The sequence below is a fragment of the Piliocolobus tephrosceles genome, chromosome 5, assembly GCF_002776525.5.
Source record: "Piliocolobus tephrosceles isolate RC106 chromosome 5, ASM277652v3, whole genome shotgun sequence".
Taxonomy (NCBI): domain Eukaryota; kingdom Metazoa; phylum Chordata; class Mammalia; order Primates; family Cercopithecidae; genus Piliocolobus; species Piliocolobus tephrosceles.
Genome location: NC_045438.1, coordinates 58,342,999 through 58,362,413, shown reverse-complemented (window position 1 = coordinate 58,362,413; position 19,415 = coordinate 58,342,999). Strand labels below are relative to the sequence as shown.

Here is a 19,415-nt window from a genome sequence, read left to right as displayed (position 1 = left end):
TGTGTCTTCAGCTTAAATGCTGGGTTTATTTCATACCAATATTAGAGGTTGTGAAAGCTAAATGTGCTCAAATTTTAAGTGATAATAGTCTAAGAAAGAGAGCTCTTCAATGTTAAGATTTATCAATAGCAGTAATACCAAGGATGTATAAACTAACATACCTCACAGGGAAATGCTGTATGACTAAGAGGTATAAAAATAAGTGGACAATATTAAGGAGGATTTATTCAGAGCTTAGGTCTGAGTCCACTAAGCAAAAAGTAAGTATGACTGGTCATGGCCCCAAGACAACAAGAGAACAAGTTATTAATTTATCAATCATTTGCTTTCTGCAGATGACGTGAAGATCTATCTAAGTTAGCTGGGAAATAGAACTGCATTGCCTACTAAAGGTCATGAAGAATTTAATGACATGCAAATATAGAAAAACAGGATCAAACAACAGTGAGGACAACTTGCTGAGGGATCAAATGATAGATGTAGCATAAAGATACTGGAAATGCCTTGATTTCTTACAATGGAAAGTTGCTACATTGTAACAAACATGCTAAAAGAAAAATATACTCCGCCGGGCACGGTGGCTCAAGCCTGTAATCCCAGCACTTTGGGAGGCCGAGACGGGCGGATCACTAGGTCAGGAGATCGAGACCATCCTGGCTAACACGGTGAAACCCCGTCTCTACTAAAACTACAAAAAAAACTAGCTGGGCGAGGTGGCGGGCGCCTGTAGTCTCAGCTACTCGGGAGGCTGAGGCAGGAGAATGGCGTAAACCCGGGAGGCGGAGCTTGCAGTGAGCTGAGATCCGGCCACTGCACTCCAGTCCAGGCGACAGAGCAAGACTCCGCCTCAAAAAAAAAAAAAAAGAAAAGAAAAATATACTCAGGATACAGGTAGAAAATGTCACATGCAGAAACATATAACAAACCTATCTCAATGTAAGCAAAAAGACTAAGAAATTACTACTTAAGAGGCATTCTTGTCATCATCATTATATAAAATGAATAGAATAATTACGCATTAGAATCACTATGCTGCATTTCATAAATGGTACCAGATAACACAATATACTTAATTCCAAATTACAAAACTACAGGTTTCAAATATCATGGATTGACTTCAGGTGAAAAGATAAAATTTATATTCCTGACATCTGAGAAGGAAAACCATAGCACAAGAGTAAATCTACAAAGGATCCAACAGCAAATTCAGATGTGATAACAAATACAGCTTCATGGGCTCTCCAGAATCAACCCAGCCAAGTTAGAGGACTACAATATCTTGTAACACTGTAAAATACAGACTATTAGAGCCATAACAGAGTATCAACAAATCATTCCCTGAAACCACAATGACCTTAGCTGTGTGCAACTTAATTATAAGTATCCACATAAATAAAAATATTTGTAAGCCCCATATAGAAAGTTTTTACAGATGCAAAAGCCCCTGTGGGGGGGAAAAAAAAATGTGGTGCAATAAATTTCATTTAAATAAAGCCAAATTTCATCCTAACAGATTGGGGGTTTCAGGTATAGCAGGTTATCTTACAGTTTGTCCTTTATTCAGTGACTGAATCTTCCACATACTTAACAAAACACCCGGAAACTCTGCTCTCTAAAAAGAGATTACTGAAATGTGCTTGAAGAACTACTGAGTCAACCAGCATCCTATGTATCTGTGAGTTACAAAAACAGAAAGAAAATACCAATTGGGGTATTTCATTAAAAAAACAAAAAAACTGACATTAGTACAACTTTAAATACTTTTGGGAAGTAGGCAAGATAAAGGTTAAAGAAGATAGCTGTTATACATACACAACAAGATAGAAATAGAACAATTCAGAAAACATTTAAACGGTTGATGACTATATTCATCTCCTAAATGCTTTCATCCACTTTTCCAGCAATCTACTTAAAAGCTCCTATCCCAGAGCAAACTCTTCAGTCAGTTATCTGAAACTACAATACTTCATGCCATCCCTAATAACACTGTAGAATTAGCTGAATGTCATCCATCCATTCCAACATAGATCCATGGCAAAAGGCATGTACTAGTGAGTGATGCTGAAGTTTTTGAGTAGATATGAAGAAAGCAGTTTGCCACAAAGTATTCTTACAGCTATGCAGAAAATCTGCATCTATTTATGACAAATTTACCAACCTGTGTCACAGTACAATATCATCAGCCAATGACAAATCTACAAGGTCGAGCTTCTACAAAACCACTAAAAAACTGGTGAAAAAACTGGAATTCACTGTTTATCTGGCTCCCATGCATCTATTTTAAATTTCATAGAGCCACAAAAGCTAATTTCCAAATACTTAGTAAATGTAGTATTTATCAACAGCATGCATGCCTCTATCTCTCTCCTTCTCCCCCTCTCTCTCTCTCACGCGGACACACTACATGCTTACTAGGCTGTGAACTACCTGCTGAGGAACGTTTAGCAGCATAAAACGCAAAATCCAACCCTATTTCCCTCCTTCAAAACCAAATACCTAGACAATAAATACATCAACACAACTAAAGCGGGGGAAAAAAACGCCACAATAAGATTTCACCCTCTCTCACATAAAAGTAAAAGGTATAAAAATTAGAGTTTCAAAAATACATCCATCAGATTCAAAGACAGCAGACATACTGTGGTCATCACTTACCTTCTCTAAATCTGCATATACATCAAAATGTATATGGTACGGTATGCACGTCAAATGTCATGTATAACATTCACTACAAATGTTTGTTCTCATGTTTAGAAGTAATATAATAAATCTAAGTTAATGCAAACATAGTTGAAATTCCAATTAAAATCATGGCTCTCCTGAATTCCCATCTTAAACAAACCTTCTCCATAGAAACTAGGCAATGACAATAATCCTTCAAATAAATGTAAAAATATTTATTTGTACAGACTTATTCTTTTTTTTTTTTTGAGATGGAGTCTCGCTCTGTCGCCCAGACTGGAGTGCAGTGGTGCGATCTTGGCTCACTGCAACCTCCGCCTCCTGGGTTCAAGCGATTCTCCTGCCTCAGCCTCCTGCAGATTTTTTCTTTTAGTTAATAAGGAAGACTTCCTTTAAATTAGGTTCTCTATAAAAAAGACAAATTAAGTAGACATGAACTATTTATGGGCATCAACACAATACCCCATGAAATAGCCACTATTCCTATAAATAGAAACCTCAATCACCGTATACTATTTACTGGTGGAAATACTTAATAAACAGTTTTGTCATTTTTTTGTTGTTGTTGTCTTTTTTGAGATGAAGTTTCACTCTTGTTGCCCAGGCTGGAGTGCAATAGCACGATCTCAGCTCACCACAACCTCTGCCTCCCAGGTTCAAGCGATTCTCCTGCCTCAGCCTCCCGAGTAGCTGGGATTACAGGCATACACCACCACGCCTGGCCAATTTTGTATTTTTAGTAGAGATAGGGTTTCTCCATGTTGGTCAGGCTGGTCTCGAACTCCTGACCTCAGGTGATCCGCGAACCTTGGCCTCCCAAAGTGCTGGGATTACAGGCGTGAGCCACTGCGTTGGGCCTCAAATTTTAAACTACTTTCTTTCAGATGATTTCTCATTACATAAATAGAAAGTCCTAGAAGAAATTCAAATTACTATCAGATATTTTATCTCATCATTTGTATCCTTTGCAAAGTGCAAATTTCTTTTAAGTTTTAACTCCTATAAGGACACCTCTGTTTTGTATCACTACCAAAAAGCAACAGCCTAAAGAAAGCTCAACTGTACAACAGCAATAACTGCCTGCACACAAAATCGACCAGCCGCATAAAACCTTCCAACTGATGTCTACACTCTGCAACAAAGATACACACACATGAAATAGACTTATCCAGGACTACAGAGCTCCTAAAAGCTAAACCCTGAAAAATTAACCACAAAATATACCTGAAATCTAGAAACTTCTCAATCACGTCATAATATAAAGTAGAACAAACAAAAACAACAGCTCTTTCTAAAAATCTTTAACTCATTACATTTCCAAATCAGCACAATAATGTCTTACTGGTAAACTTGATGGTCTTTCTTGTTGTATTAAGTTCAAGTCTTCATGGTTAGGTTTTCCGGGGGCCAGAGGAGGTTGAGATCTAGTTCCATAGCCTTCCTGAGACATGTCCTAAAAAAACACAAACACAAAGCACTTCATAAATATCTCAATGAGTTGTAAGCTTCTACAGTAACTAAAATTAAACAAAAGCTTGGCTGGGCACAGTGGCTCATGCCTGTAATCCCAGCATTTTGGGAGATCAAGGCAGGCAGATCGCTTGAGCCCAGGAGTACAAGACCAGCTTGGGCAACATAGGGAGACTCCATCTCTACAAAAATAATAAAAAATTAGCTAAGTGTGGTGGTGCAGCTACTTGAGAGGCTGAGATGGGAGGATAACTTGAGCCTGGAGGTGGAGGCTGCAGTGAACTTTGACCACACCGCTGCACTCCAGCCTGGGTGACAGAACGAGACCCTGTGTCAAACAAAACAGAACAAAACAAAACAAAAGCTTATCACAACCAACAACTAATGTTACATTGTAGCAGACATATAAATATGCTATGGCTATAATTTAATACATTATCAGAAGGAAAAATTTTAAAAAGCAGAGAATCATTAACAGCAGAAATATAAACGATATATACATATTATATTTTATATATATATATATATATATAATTAACAACTAAATTTATTATGAGACCATACCAAGTACTGTATTTGAGTTTTGCAGGAAGAAGACTAGTTCACAAAAACGGGGAGGGAGGTCAGCTGTAGCCAAACCAAACTGTCTTTGAACCCAGAGCAAACCAAAAGCTCTCTGTATTGTTGAATTCTGATTTTGGTCAAACTGCCTTTAATGTTACCTCAAGAAATAGAAATAACCAATGAAAACCTTACTATCAACTATATCTTAACACGTCCTCTCAATTACCCACAAAACAGCATAAATCGTTATCAAGCTCATAGAATCTGGGGTCTCTATAAAACCAATAAACACGCATATACAGAACTCCATATGTTCATGGGTCATAGTTTTCAGAGAACCACCATAAAGAAGAAAACAACAGTGGGGAACAAAACACACCCAAAAAACCTGAATAGGGACAATAAACATAATTAACATGGCCTTTCTGGCATCTTGTCAAACACTCTTCCGTATTCTGCATGGTTTCAGCATTGTGCTGAAATAATTAGCATATATAACCCAAATACCACACCACACCACATTTACTGTATACCAGATCCCTAGCTACCTAACTGTATGCTCAGCTACTAAACATTCTACCATCATTTCCCCCTGAAGTCAAACAGCAGGACAGAATTGTTAAATACTTATTGTAGCATGTCTCAATTGGCACTGAAAGTTGAAGAACCAGTTTCTAATTGAAGAGAAAAAAAGAATGGAAAATATTGCTTTAAAATAAAATTATCTCCCTTCCCTTGTCAGTTCAAATATGTGCTGGCATTAAAGAAACATCATATACAAGTTCTACTTCTGTTAAGTCCCTGGAATATTGCTTTAAAAATTAATGTTTACTACTTGAAATCCTATAAAAAGCTTCTGCTGTCCCACCCCTTTCTCGCACACTTAAAATTACATGGCTTCTTAAGCCAGGAAACTTTGGACCAATAGCTGGTACCACAAAGTACACAAGCTGTACAAACTAGATTTAACCAGCCTAGTGTTGGTGCGACCTGCCTTTCAACAGGCTCTGAAATACAGGAGCGTGCCAGTAATTCCAGCTTTTCCCATGTAGCCATTCTTCCCTTTAAATACATCTCTATCAAAAAACAAACAAACAAACAAAAAACAAACCAAAAAAACCCTCAGATATTTAACCTCTACTAGTAATGTACCCAGTTCATATCATATTTTTCTAAGAGAATTCAATCCTATTTGTCCAGTTTTTCTTTGATAACAATAAGGTGAGAGTAAGCACAGGCAATCCAAGGACACTTAAAGAGTGGCTCTGCAATCTGGTTGCCAGCAGAGGGTGACAATTAAGCTTGTGGGGTACAAAAGCAAAGGCTGAAAGATTATGACCACTCCCCCCACCACCTTCCCCCTCAAACACCAGGTTTCTTCCAGATCCTAGATTTCCACTTGTCACACAGACTTCCCGCTGGGTGCCCTGCAGGTTCCTTTCCATAAACAGCATGGATTTCAAATCAAGCAGGGCACAAGGCCTCTATTCAGGGGCCTTCACCCTGTTACAAAAAAGCACAAAGGTGCAGGACAGCCTCACAATGGGCAAACAAATGAGCAGGCCCCGCCTCCTCCTCCAACACACGTGCACACAGTTTCTGCCCAATGCCTAGGCTTTTTTTTTTTTTTTTAAGTAAACTTTAGCTAGGAAATAGTAACAGGCTCAAAAGTCCTATGCATATTACCCTTTTATGTTTCTCTTTATTCTCTCTTCTTCGCTCAATGAACTGCTTTCTAAAGAAGTTGAAAAAGATCATTACAACTACAGTGGATAAACATTTCAATTTAGACATCATCCCCCTAAAACAAGCAACACAGACTAACAGACTACGAAAGCTATTAGAAAAATGTATTGTGGCCTTACATTTCCCTCTTTAAGGCTTTAAAAGTTCAAAATAATTAGATTCCACCAAAATCTCAAATACTACTCCTAACCACAAGAAGCTTTCAGCTATTAAGTACAGTTGGAAATAAAATCAAAACAAAATTTAGTGAGAACTATTGAACAGGAAACTTGTTCTGCCTCAGTTTATGTTTGAACATAAGTATTGATTTAATAAGGGAGCACACAGAAAAGGTGCCAAGTTGAAACCTATAACAATCATCAACTATATATATACTTACAGTGGGACTATAAAGTCTGTTTGGCTGCTTTAATAAGGATATAAAAATATTTCATACGAAACTTGAGCTTTTTCATCTTAAAAGCTATATTTATTTTTTGTTACATACTTATTTTCATCTCAAGAAGAGTAAATAGACAGTAAGAAGGCAATGACAGTATCGGAAAATAAAGAATATGTTCAGCATCATATTTTATAAACAAAGAAGCACAGCTTTACACTTTAAAACATTACTGCCATCTTTGGTTATTTGTAAGTTTAAGCAGCCAGTGAACACCAGTGTGTAAACCAATATACACATATAAATAATCACATTCATCTGCTGTATATGTAAAGAGTCGTAACTCTTTAAAAGAATGCCATATTGTGATAATACCGCAATGCACAAGAACCGGGCAACGGGAATGAGGTTTTCCCTTTCAGAATTCATCAGTTCTATTTTTCTACATCTCACAATCTTTTAACCATTGATGGACTCTGGCCTTAACCTTCTTTATGTTATGAGTCACAGGTTAAAGGGAAACTGACTCACAGAAGTGTGAAAAAAAGTTTAGGGTAGTAATAATTACACATTTGTTTCAGAAATTTTCAGTTTGGTATTTCTTTCCCTTTTTTTTTTTTTTTTTTTTTTTAAAGAAACAAGGTCTCACTCTGTGGCTCAGCCTAATCATAGCTCACCGTAGCCTCTAACTCCCAGGCTCAAGCAATTCTCCCGCCTCAGCCACCCAAGTCTCCCTAGTAGCTAGGACTACAGGCATATACCACCATGCCTGGCTAATTTTATTTTTATTGATTTATTTTTATTTTTTTAAGGACAGAATCTTGTTCTTGTTGTCCAGGCTGGAGTGCAATGCACAATCTCGGCTCACCGCAACCTCCACCTCCCGGGTTCAAGTGATTCTCCTCTCTCAGCCACCCGAGTAGCTGGCATTATAGGCATGCACCACCATGCCTGGCTAATTCTGTATCTTTAGGAGAGACGGGGTTTCTCTATGTTGATCAGGCTGGTCTCGAACTCGTGACCTCAGGTGATCTGCCTGCCTCAACCTCTCAAAGTGCTGGGATTATAGGCATGAGCCACGATGCCCGACCTAATTTATTTATTTTGAGAGATGGTGTGTCACTATGCTTCCCAGGCTGGTCTCCAACTACTGGCCTCAAGTGATTCTCCTGCCTTGGGCTCCCAAAGTGCTAAAAATCAGTAATGAGCCACTGTGCCCAGGCCTCTTTTAACACATGTCGTAGAAGCTGACTGAACGCCCACTATGGGCTTATTTCCTTTGCTGGGTACTTGAACATATCACAGTATGAAATGAAACATGACCAGGAAGAAAACACTAGAATCCCACTTGTACTACAGGAAAGAGTAAAGATAACTATTACAAGGGCCTAGTAGAAAGGCCAGGAGCAGGAGTGCTTCTGTTTTCTTTCATTAGGAAATGAATAAAATCCTAATGGCAATATGTAACTTTGAATAAAATGTAGAATAACCAAAACGTCAAAGACCCTTTTAAAAAAATTAAAAAGGGAAACCATTCCCATGGTATAAGCTTTGAACTTTTTTTCTTTTTAAGAGACTGAGTCTCGCTCTGTAGTCCAGGCTGGAGTGCAGTGGCGCAATCTCGGCTCCCTGCAATCACCACCTCCCGGGTTCAAGAGATTCTCCTGCCTCAGCCTCCCGAGTAACTGGGACTACAGGCATGTGCCACCACGCCTGGCTAATTTTTTGTGTTTTCAGTAGAGACGGGGTTTCACTGTGTTAGCCAGAATGGTCTCTATCTCCTGACCTTGTGATCCGTCCACCTCGGCCTTCCCAAAGCGCTGGGATTACAGGCATGAGCCACTGCACCTGGCCAAGCTTTGGATTTTTTTATTTACCTTTCTGCAATTTTTCAATGTGTTACCAAGTTCAAAGGTGAATTTAAATCCTTTTTCCTTTATATATAACTAGAGCATATTTTCTGTAAACAGCATATTGTTCAGCCTCTTAACAATATATTGTAGAGCTCATTCTCTATCTACAACTAAATATCTACTTTATTCTTTTTTTTTATGGTCGCACGACAATGCATTATTTGTAGGTGCAGTAACGTATTTAACCAGTCACTTATTGATGTACATTTAGGTTGTTTCCAGTCTTCCCTTCTTCATACAGCACAGCATCCTTATGCATACATCTTCATATGAAAATCTCCGTAGCATAAATCTTTACAAGTCAAATTTCCGTCAAAGGGTTGTGTATGTCCATTTTCACACTGCTATGAAGAAATACCTAAGACTGCTTAATTTATAAAGAAAACAGGTGTAATTGGCTCGCAGTTCTGCAGGCTGTACAGGAAGCATGGCAGCTTCTGCTTCTGAGGAGGCCTCAGGAAGCTTCCAATCATGGTGGAAGGCAAAAGGGGAGTGAGGTGTCTCACACAGCGGGAGCAGCAAGGGAGACAGCAGGGAGGTGCTATACATTTTTAAACAACCAGGTCTCATGAGAACTCACTCACTATCACGAGAACAGCCCCAAGAGGATGGTCTGAAACTTTATTCAAGAGAAACCGCCCCCATGATCCAATCCTCTCCCACCTGGCCCCACCTCTGACATTAGGGATTACACTTAGACGTGAGATTTGGGTGGAGACACAGATCCAAACTGTATCAGATTGCTACATGTGAAATTTTAATATATACTGACAAATTGTTCTTAACAAAGAAAGTGTCAATTTACACTCACAGTCCATCATTTTGGATTAGAACAAAACTTACTCCAGGTATCAAACTACATCATAAAAAGTAGCAAAACTAGAGCAGGGGATGAGTGGGAAGATGGGTAGACAGTAACCAAAAAAAAAAAAAAGAAAGAAAAAGAAAAAAAAAGAATTTAAGAGCATATAGACTATAAACTAAAGGATGATGGAGGAATGGAGGACAGGAAGGAGCACCTTGGTCCCTGACAAACAAATGGCAATGGCACCTAGTAAGAGGTCAGTGAGGAGGTCTCCAGATGCCAGCAAAATCCAACAAAGAGCGTCAGGTCAGAAACAAAATGCAACAGAGCCTCCATGGTGTCTTGATCTGGAATAAGTGATAACTGTCATGTTATGTAAGAAAAGTTTTTCCAATCCTCACATCAAGTACAGATGTGCTAGGAAGAGAGTTAAGATGGCCACATTGTTATTCTCTTGCCATAATTCAGAAGGAGGGAATGAATGATGATTTGAGCAGTCTCAATAATTTCCTGATCCTTTTCTCTTCATGCTTTGGAAATTCCCTATCACCAACTCCAAATCCTAAAAGGGAAACAGAAGCCCATCCCAGCATGTGAGGGTGGGGGGAGAGGTGGCTGGGACCACCTCCACAGAGAGGATGCCTGGTGGCCACACAGCCTACCACAGTTTAGTGAAATCATCCCTAGGCTTTGGATGTCTGGCGTGTTATTGACCTCCCTCCACTTTCTGTGAGTAGACGAATTTAAAATATCATTTCCAAAAGGAAAGCGATTAAATTCATACAACATGCACGTCGAGGATGGCACGCTCAGCCCTTGGCACCTCAGGAAGCCCCAACGACAGCTCATATTCACAAGAGGGGACTTGTGACAGGTACTGTGCACAGAGGTAGCGTGCACAGGGGTAGTATGCGCAGTTCGTCCTAATGACACCACCACAAGATAGTTGCTATTGCTATCTCGTTTTTTCCTACCAGGAAACAAAAACTGAAGTCATTTGCAGAGCTAGCTTATGAGCACTATGCTGGAGTATCTGCAAGTGATGGATATCTCTTCATTTCTATAATAACTGTACACTAGAGACAACTGGAAGCTTCAAACACTATCATATAATAAGAGATTGAATATGATTTTTACTTTTTAAGGTTTTATCCTGGGCTTCATATATTCCCCTAAAATCACTTTTGAAAAATTATAATCTTAAGTAGTTTATATGTGGAACACTTCTAAAACATCGACTTCAGGATCATGAATAAGTAAGAAATGCTAAAATGAAACATTCTCTTCCACAGGTGTGAAGGCAAGGCCGCACTCCTTGTCATCAAGCATTACTAGAAGCCCACAGGCTGGCGGGGGAGCCAGGTGAAGGAGCCCGCCCACCAGATTATGTTCTTTAAGGATCTTCTACCAGCTCTTCCTTTCTCCTGTCCTTTAAGAATGGGGGCTCCTCGTGTCTGTACCCCAAGGACTCCATGTGGCCCCCCTGCTTGGTGGTGATACCCAAATCTCTACAGGAGGTCCTTAACTACATCCTTAATGTTTGGACCTTTCGAGAGAGTGCCTTGCACTCATCGGGACAAGAAATGACTCTCCCAAATGACCCCACAGACCTGTTCCTTCTCCCTTGGGCCCCCACCTCGTCAAAGGTAAGCACCCAAATGAGATCGCTCAGAGCCACCCCACACAACTCATTATCTCTTCTACAATCTGTGTATGTTTGACATATCGCCAAAGCCCAAATCATCATCTAGTCTGTCCCCTTCCTCCCGATCCAAGAGCCGACACCTGCACTGTGGTCAATGTTGCTGACTTCCTCAAATACAAGTGCTCGGAAAATGCCTCCCCAAGGCCTACAGAAGGAAGTCTGAGTCCCAGTTTGGGCTCAGAAGAGCTCTTCAGGCACCCTCCGGCCACCAGGTCAGCTTCCACAGGGCTGGCCCCAGGGTGCAGAGCAAAACTGTGCTTCACCTGTTCAGCTGCCCAGGTCCCATGGGCCATGTGGCCACTGCTCCTCGGTGCCTTGCAGCCGGTCCAAGTGGATGCCCTTCCTCCTCCTCACTCTCCTCAAGATCCTGCTAGAAGTTAACCCTATCACCCTCCAAAACAACTACCTCAAGTCAACTTCAAATGGGCTCCTCTTAAAGAACTTAGAATGCCATATCTTAACTATCTGTCGTGTATGCCAAACTGGACACCATTTCTCCAAGACGGGGATGCTGTCGTCTTGGATTCCCAAGGGCCCAGCATGGTTGGGTACTGGATAACAGCCAGGTGAATGACTGAATGGTTTCTATGAGCTTACACTTAGAATTAGACATAGCAACACAAAAACAAGTGTATGAGGACAAACACATAAAACTGAACAAAACTTGGGCACACAGCCAAGAATATTTATCATGTTAACAGCTACTTGCCTGGTAAATGTGCTACAGAACACATTTGCTGTTTGTTACAGGCAGTCTTATGGCAAAAGGATGACTGCAAAATAATGCAGTAAAAATATACTGGAAATTAAGACTGCAGAAAGCATCCGTGAGGCCACCAGAATGGTGGTGGGGCTCAGGGTGGGGAAATCAAGACATTTGATGCTTACCAAAGAACAGATCAGGAATAAAATATCCTACCTCCCAAAAAATGATGAGTTTGGCAAAACCTACAGATCAAACCACTAATTTTAGGAAATAAAAAGGTCCAAGCAACATGTTAAACCATTGCAAATCAATCAGGAAATCCCAGGCTGTGGGAATTTCTACCAGACAAATGTCCCAGTTTCAATAAATAAATGGCAACAGAAAAAAACAAAGTGAGAGGACGAGAAAGAGAGGAGATGGAGGAAAATCCTAGAAATGAAGGGATTAAAAGATAACAACAAACTGTTAACACTGGACTTTATTTGGATCCCAATTCAAACTACCCCAGAATGTAAATTAAACAACAATACATATTCCACTTATGAGATTATTGGAAATTTGAACACTGATAATTGGTATGAATAAACTCTATTTTAATGGTGATAGCTGTATTTGGTCTCTTTTTTAAAGTTCTTTATCTTTTAAAGGCACATACTGAAATATTTACCCATTAAATGATACAAGATCTAGGCCAGGCACAATGGCTCACACCTGTAATCCCAGTGCTTTGAGAGGCCGAGGCAGGCAGATCACGGGGTCAGGAGTTCGAGACCAGCCTGGCCATGGTGAAATCCTGTCTCTACTATAAATACAAAAAATTAGCCAGGCGTGGTGGCGGGTGCCTGTAATCCTAGCTACTCAGGAAGCTGAGGCAAGAGAATGGCTTGAACCTGGGAGGCGGAAGTTGCAGTGAGCCGAGACCGCACCACTGCATCCCAGCCTGGGCAACAGAGAGAGACTCCTTCTCAAAATAATAACAACATCTGGAAATGTACTTCAAAATAATAAAGGGGACAGGGGATGGGGGCGTGAGACAGGAGAGGGTAGAGGTGAAACAAGATGAAGGTGGAGTGACATGTGCCAGATTCATTACACCATTATCTACTTGTGTTTACGTTGGAAAATTTCCTTTTAAATCAAAGTGAGTGAAGTTAATGGTATGAAAGGCAACTTCATGAACCTAGAGTGGGGCTGAGACTGACTCTGGCTTTCATCTGAAAAACTATGCCTCCAACCTCCTCCCCTGTGAACACACATTAAGCATTAACCATAGAACTTTCAATCTTTCTGTTTCATAACGCCCCCACCCATTTTCATCTTTAACATGTCTGCTGCACTATTAAATCCTAATGCTTAGCTGTCTTAAACAAACAAAACCCCTCTGTGATCTTAACCAAATTAACCTTAACAATTTCATTTTTCCCCTAGGTTCCCAAAGTAAAACCTGCTCTTCTTGTTGACTCAGTGATCCTTGTTCAATCTGTTGATCTCAGCTCAGGGTGCCCTCCTAGCCTAAATCTGACACTCTGGCTTTATCTTAGCCCCACCTCTTAAAGGCCTGGTGTTCTATTTCACCAGCTCCAAGAAGCCTTGTGCAGCCACAGATCTCTTCTAAGCACCTTGAACCTCTGAGTTCAGACAAACCCAAATTCAAATGCCAACTTCACTATTCACCAGCTGTATGACTCCAAACAGCTTAGTTTCTTATTCTACCAGCCATATTGGGTGGCAATGGCCTATGCAGACCACAAGTGCATCACATCCACCTTCACTCCTCCTGCTTGTCTATCTCAGGCTCATGGTGCTCAAAGAACAGGGGTGGAATGGGTCTCTTGCATATGCCATGATGAGTACTGTACATTATCTGTTCAGAAGACTACTAAATCCCTTTAATTCTTCCCAGTTCACAGCGATGGTTTCCCTTCCCCTCTGCTCGAAAAATCTTTTAGTTTAGATAAAAATCATGTGTCCAAAGTGCAAATGTTTTTTGACTGCAACTAATTCCAGAGGCCAATTAGAAGCTTAAAACCATTTTTCTTCTAATAAACTATATATATTATTGACGAGTCCAAAGAATATTTAGGATATTATTTATTTTCTATCAATTCAAAGGAATAATTATTTCCAGACTTTTTTAAACCTCTTTTTTTTTTTTTTTTAATTTTCTTTTTTTTAGAGAAAGGGTCTCACTGTGGTGCCCAGGTTGGACTGCAGTGGTATAATCATAGCTCACTGTGACCTCAAACTCCTGGGCTCAGTGGATCCTTTCTCCTAAGCCTCCTGAATAGCTAGGACTACAGGTGTGTGGCACCACACCCAACACAAAACCATTCTAGAAAAAGGACAGGCTTGTATCAGGTACTTCATGATGCTTTCCTACTGATAAGTCTCAGTCTTATTGATAAAGGACTCAACACTGCGAAACGCCTGCAATCCACAGAATGTCACCATGGCACAGCCACCCATGTAAACAAGGACCTGCAGTCCCTGGCTTCAGTAAAGAGGAACCCCGAGGGGATTCGGAAGAAAAGAAGAGAGCAACACCAAGAGCAGCAGTCTCCCCTGAGCTTAAGAAGCAAGAATCCTGGAGGCTGCTAAGTTATATTCAAAACATAAGACAAGCTTTTAAATTTGCCTTCTTTCGTAAGAAAGAAGTTTTCGTAAGATATCTTCCTAAACTAAAAGTGGGCTCAGAACAAGAAAGGAAGCCACATGGTTGCCTAAAATTAATTTTCCTAAAATAATCAACATAATGATAGGCAAGACTAAAGACTAAAGTAGTTAAGATTTTTAATAATGAATGTATTTTAATAAAGTCATAAAGGCAAATGAGCCACAGTAAATGTTCTGCTCTCTATGCTTTTTGTAGGGAAAAAGTAATGTATCTAATAATTTAAAAAAATCTATACAACATCCAAGAATCTCAACTCCCTGTAACTTATTACCTAAAGAATTCCTTTCCTCATCCGTAAAACCAAGATACAGTAGCTCCCCATTACCCTTACCCGCGGTTTCGCTTTCCATGACTTCAGTTACCCATGGTCAACTGTGGTTCAAAAATATTAAAGGGAAAAAATTCCAGAAATAAACAATTCACAATTTTAAATTGCCCGCCTGGATGTTACTCCTCCCATTGTGCGGCAAATCCACGTTGCGGGCGCTTCCCATCCACTGGTCACTTAGGAGCTGTTACCAGATCCAGTATCAGTGCTTGTGTTCAAATCATCCTTATTTTACTTCATAATGGCCCCAAGGTGCCAGAGTAGTGATGCTGGCAATCCATCAGCCAAAGAGAAGCTGTAAACTACTTCCTTTAAGTGAAAAGTTCTTGACTTAATAAGCAAAGAAAAAAGTAGCACATGCTGAGGTTGCTAAGATCTAGGGAAAGAATGAATCTTTTATCCTTGAAACTATGAAGGAAAAACAAATTTGTGCACAGTGTGCACAGAGTTCAGTACTATCCACAGTTTCAGGCGTCCACCAGGGATCTTGGAACTTATCCCATTCCCTGGCTAGCAAGTGGGACTACTGTATAAGGGACCTGCTACTAATATACAGGAACCTACCACCTAAAGTTGGATTCATGACCATGACACACTGCCTTCAGGCAATTAGCACTGTGCCTGGTGCCATTTAAATGTTCAATAAATGTCAGCTATTGTTATTTTTAAAAGCATATTTAAGAATGAGAATCAGTCTGGCCAACATAGATTATGCTTGCAATCCCAGCACTTTGGAAGGCTGTGGCAGGAAGATCGCCTGAGGTCAAGAGTTCAAGACTAGCCTGGCCAACATGGTGAAACCCCTCTCCCCAAAAAATTAGCTGGGTATGGTGGCGCACACCTGTAACCCCAGCTACTTGGGAGGCTGAGGCATGAGAATCACCTGAACCTGGAAGAAGGCAGAGGATGCAGTGAGCCGAGATTGCACCACTGCCCTCCAGCCTGGGTAAAAGAGCAAGACTCTGTCAAAAAAAAAAAAAAAAAAAAAAAGATGAGAATGAACTAATAGAACTTTATCCAGTGGCCATGAAGCTGACAACAGTGTTGGTAGTAACAGCAGCTGCTAATAATTCTACATCACTTACCATCTATGAGGCACTCTCCTAAGTGCTTTACTCATACAATAAACTCTTGATTTTCACACTGACCCTATAAAGTAAGTACTATTTTACTCATGAAGAAACTTAGGTTGAGTAGCCTGCCAAGGTCACTCAGTTGGCAAGTGGTGGAGCAGGGATGGGAACCAAGATATTCTTTCTCTAGAGTGTGTGCGCTTAACGACGCTCCTACCCACCAGATAAGGAGGCACTTCTGGACCCTACCTGACGGCTGACAATTCCCAACCTAAGGCTGGGGTCCAGGAATCTGAATTTCCCAGATTTGCCTATAAATTTCAAGGACTGCTGATTAAGTATAGTGTCAAATTTTCATTAAATTATAATTAAGTGAGTCCTACAATGTGGGGTTTTGGATATTACTCCATTACCTAGCATCTGTAGTAAGGCACTTTGCTGTAACATTAACAATGATTAATTTCCCAGGTAGATACCTGTCCACCCACCCTTCACCTATCCTCCTTAGGCCAGGGATGGTCTCATTTGTCTTACTGTGGTTACAGCAACTACTTGAGAAGATCATCATCAGCTTTTCAATGACACGGCCCTGCACTGGCATCTCACACTTCAAAGGCTGACTCTTGCTCCAAGAACCCAAGCCCCTTCCTCTCCTAGCCAAGAAGTAGACCACTCCCAGCACATGCGCCACAGACCTGAAGGGCCACAGGGGGCCTTCAGAAATTAACAACATCAGTTCTTCCTACCCCGCTGAGGGACCATAACTCATATCTAGGGCCTGAATTCTCGACCGGGAGTAGAAGGGCTTTGAACACTCCCCTGAAAGAATACAGCAACCCTGTGATGCATGTATTTGTCTGGGAGGAGAATCTGTAGCTTTTACCAGATTTTCAAAGACTCCAGAAAGATTAAAGGGTAAGAACAGAGATGATCGACAATGGGATTTACCAAAACTGAGAACATCATAATTTCATAGAGATGTTTTAAACCAGATTAGCTGCAAATAACTACATTCAACATTGTAGTACTTTTCTAAATAACTGAAACACAAATAAAAATTACTCAAGAATTTGCAAATATGCCATTAGTATCTGAATTAAACATGCAATAAAAGCCCAGACTGCTTAAGTAACTCTAGTCTGAAGAGCTACCTAGGCCGGGCACGGTGACTCACCCTGTAATCCCAACACCTGGGGAGGCTGAGGTGGGCGGATCACTTGAGGTCAGGAGTTCGAGACCAGCCTGGCCAACATGGTGAAACCCCATCTCTACTAAAAATATAAAAAAATTAGCTGGGCATGGTGGCGCACACCTGTAATCCCGGCTACTTGGGAGGCTGAGACAGGAGAACTGCTTGAACCCGGGAGGCATAGATTGCAGTGAGCCGAAACTGCACCACTGCACTCCAGCCTGGACCACAGAGCAAGACCCTGTCTCAAAAAGAAAAAGGGGGGGCAACCTATAGAGGACACCTTACATTATTATCCACATGCTTCGCTCAGAGAGATGGATACCATGGGGGGGTTGCAAGTGGCATGACAGTGAGACAGAGCTCCTGAGCCCACATACTGGATAAACAGGTCCAGAACTTTTTTTTGTCAAAGAGAGTGAAGTAAAGTGCCAGAAAGATCCTGCCTCAAAAGCCTGTCTTGCCAATTCATCCCTAAAACTGTTGAGGGAGTTAACCTCAAAAGTTGTCTGATTTCTCTATGAAATGCCTATGGAGTGAAAGCTAAAATAACTGAACGAAAGGAAAAAAAAAAACAAAGCTAGAAAAACAGAAGAAACAGCCAAAGACAATGAAAGATAAAGAAGATTCTGTTGTTTTGCATTGTATCAATAATGCTTTCAAAATGCAAGAAGCATAAAGGATTCTGCCAATTTTTTTTACAAGTATGTATTACTTTTTGAAGTTTTTACAAGATGTTAAAACGGATCATTTGATTTACAAAATTATCTCTTTCCCCATTCTAAGAGTACAGACTTTCAGAAAAACAATATACTAAAAAGAACTTAACATCCAATTACTATCAACGTTACCAATCTTCTACGAAAGTAGACAGGCCACAGGCATCCCCCTTCTCTAAGAAACAGCAGAAAATGTGAATTTTTTAGAGATTCCCTTACATTTTAAGAGAGAGAGAGAGAGAGTGTGTGTGTGTGTGTGTGTGTTTATGTGTGTTCCCATCAAGTGGTGCTATTATTGTAGGAGACTTTTTACCTTTTAAACAGTCAAATTTCTATTTGGGAAAAAAACGAAGATGACTCCAGAAATTTGAAGACTATCATCAATTTCATAGAAATTAAATTAAAATAAAATTTATTTCTTTACCCACTTTATTTCTTTAGGCACTTTATGTTAAACACCTCCAACTTTCCAAGCAAGGTGAGTAATATATTCATCCTGAAGATAATCCCCTACTGCTCTTCCATAAGGAAAGCAGACATGAGAACCATTGCTTTGAAGCAAGGATGACACACCAAAAATCTGGCAACGGGTAAAACAGTGGGGTCCAGGATCCTGCAGTCCCCCTGCTAATTAATTAATTAATTACTGCCTGTAATCCCTCAGCTACTCGGGAGGCTGAGGCAGGAGAATCACTTGAACTCGGGAGGCGGAGGTTGCGATGAGCTGAGATCGCACCATTGCACTCCAGCCTGGGCAACAAGAGCGAAACTCTGTCTCAAAAAAAAAAAAAAAAAGAAAAAGAAAGAAAGAAAAACACAGCTGTATACTTACCAAAGGGCCTTCCCTGCCTGACTTCCTGACGCCATCTTCTTCCGCCTCCCTAGGCTAATGCAAAGAGACATAAACCCATTCCTCTCCCAAAAGCCTAGCACTTTGGTGAAAATCAATCAGTGACCTACAGCTGGTTCTGTTCTTTCTTTTCCAGAAAAAAAGAAAAAGGTGACCACCGCCCACATTAGCAAATGCTAAAAATAATGCTACGCTTCAAACATCTGCAGATAATCTTCCTCTGGAATACAATATACATAGAGCTTGTTACTCTAAAAATTTTAAAAATCAAAGAAACTGATGAAGAACTTTAATATATGTATAAATTATGTTTTATTTCATTTTTCATAGTTTAACGTATTGAAATGAGCATGTTAAAGACAAATGAAAGCAGCTGAGAGTAGTGAAAAAACAATCCAGGAAAAAAATAATTCCCCAATCTCCCTTGTGTCAGAATATAAATATCAAAGAAAGAGAAGAGAATTGAGTGAATATATAATGAGCCTCGATGATACTTTTAATTGCACACTGCATTCTCTTCCTAACTTCTTCCCTCAATACCAGTGGGGGGCAGGAGCAGGGTATCAGAGAGGAAGACAGATGGGCTGTCAGGCCCAGGGAATTGAAGAGGAG

The 19,415-nt window shown here is 40.3% G+C and overlaps 1 protein-coding gene across 5 annotated transcripts in view; it reads right to left on the bottom strand.

Annotated features, from left to right (window-relative positions):
* Positions 1-19,415, bottom strand: part of ARID1B (AT-rich interaction domain 1B) — a 440,617-nt gene that overhangs the window by 277,143 nt on the left and 144,059 nt on the right. For all 5 annotated transcript variants that reach the window (XM_023206077.3, XM_023206081.3, XM_023206082.3 and 2 more), the window contains exon 4: positions 4,025-4,135. In XM_023206077.3, the coding sequence (XP_023061845.2) occupies positions 4,025-4,135 (111 nt within the window). The remainder of the gene's footprint in view (positions 1-4,024; positions 4,136-19,415) is intronic.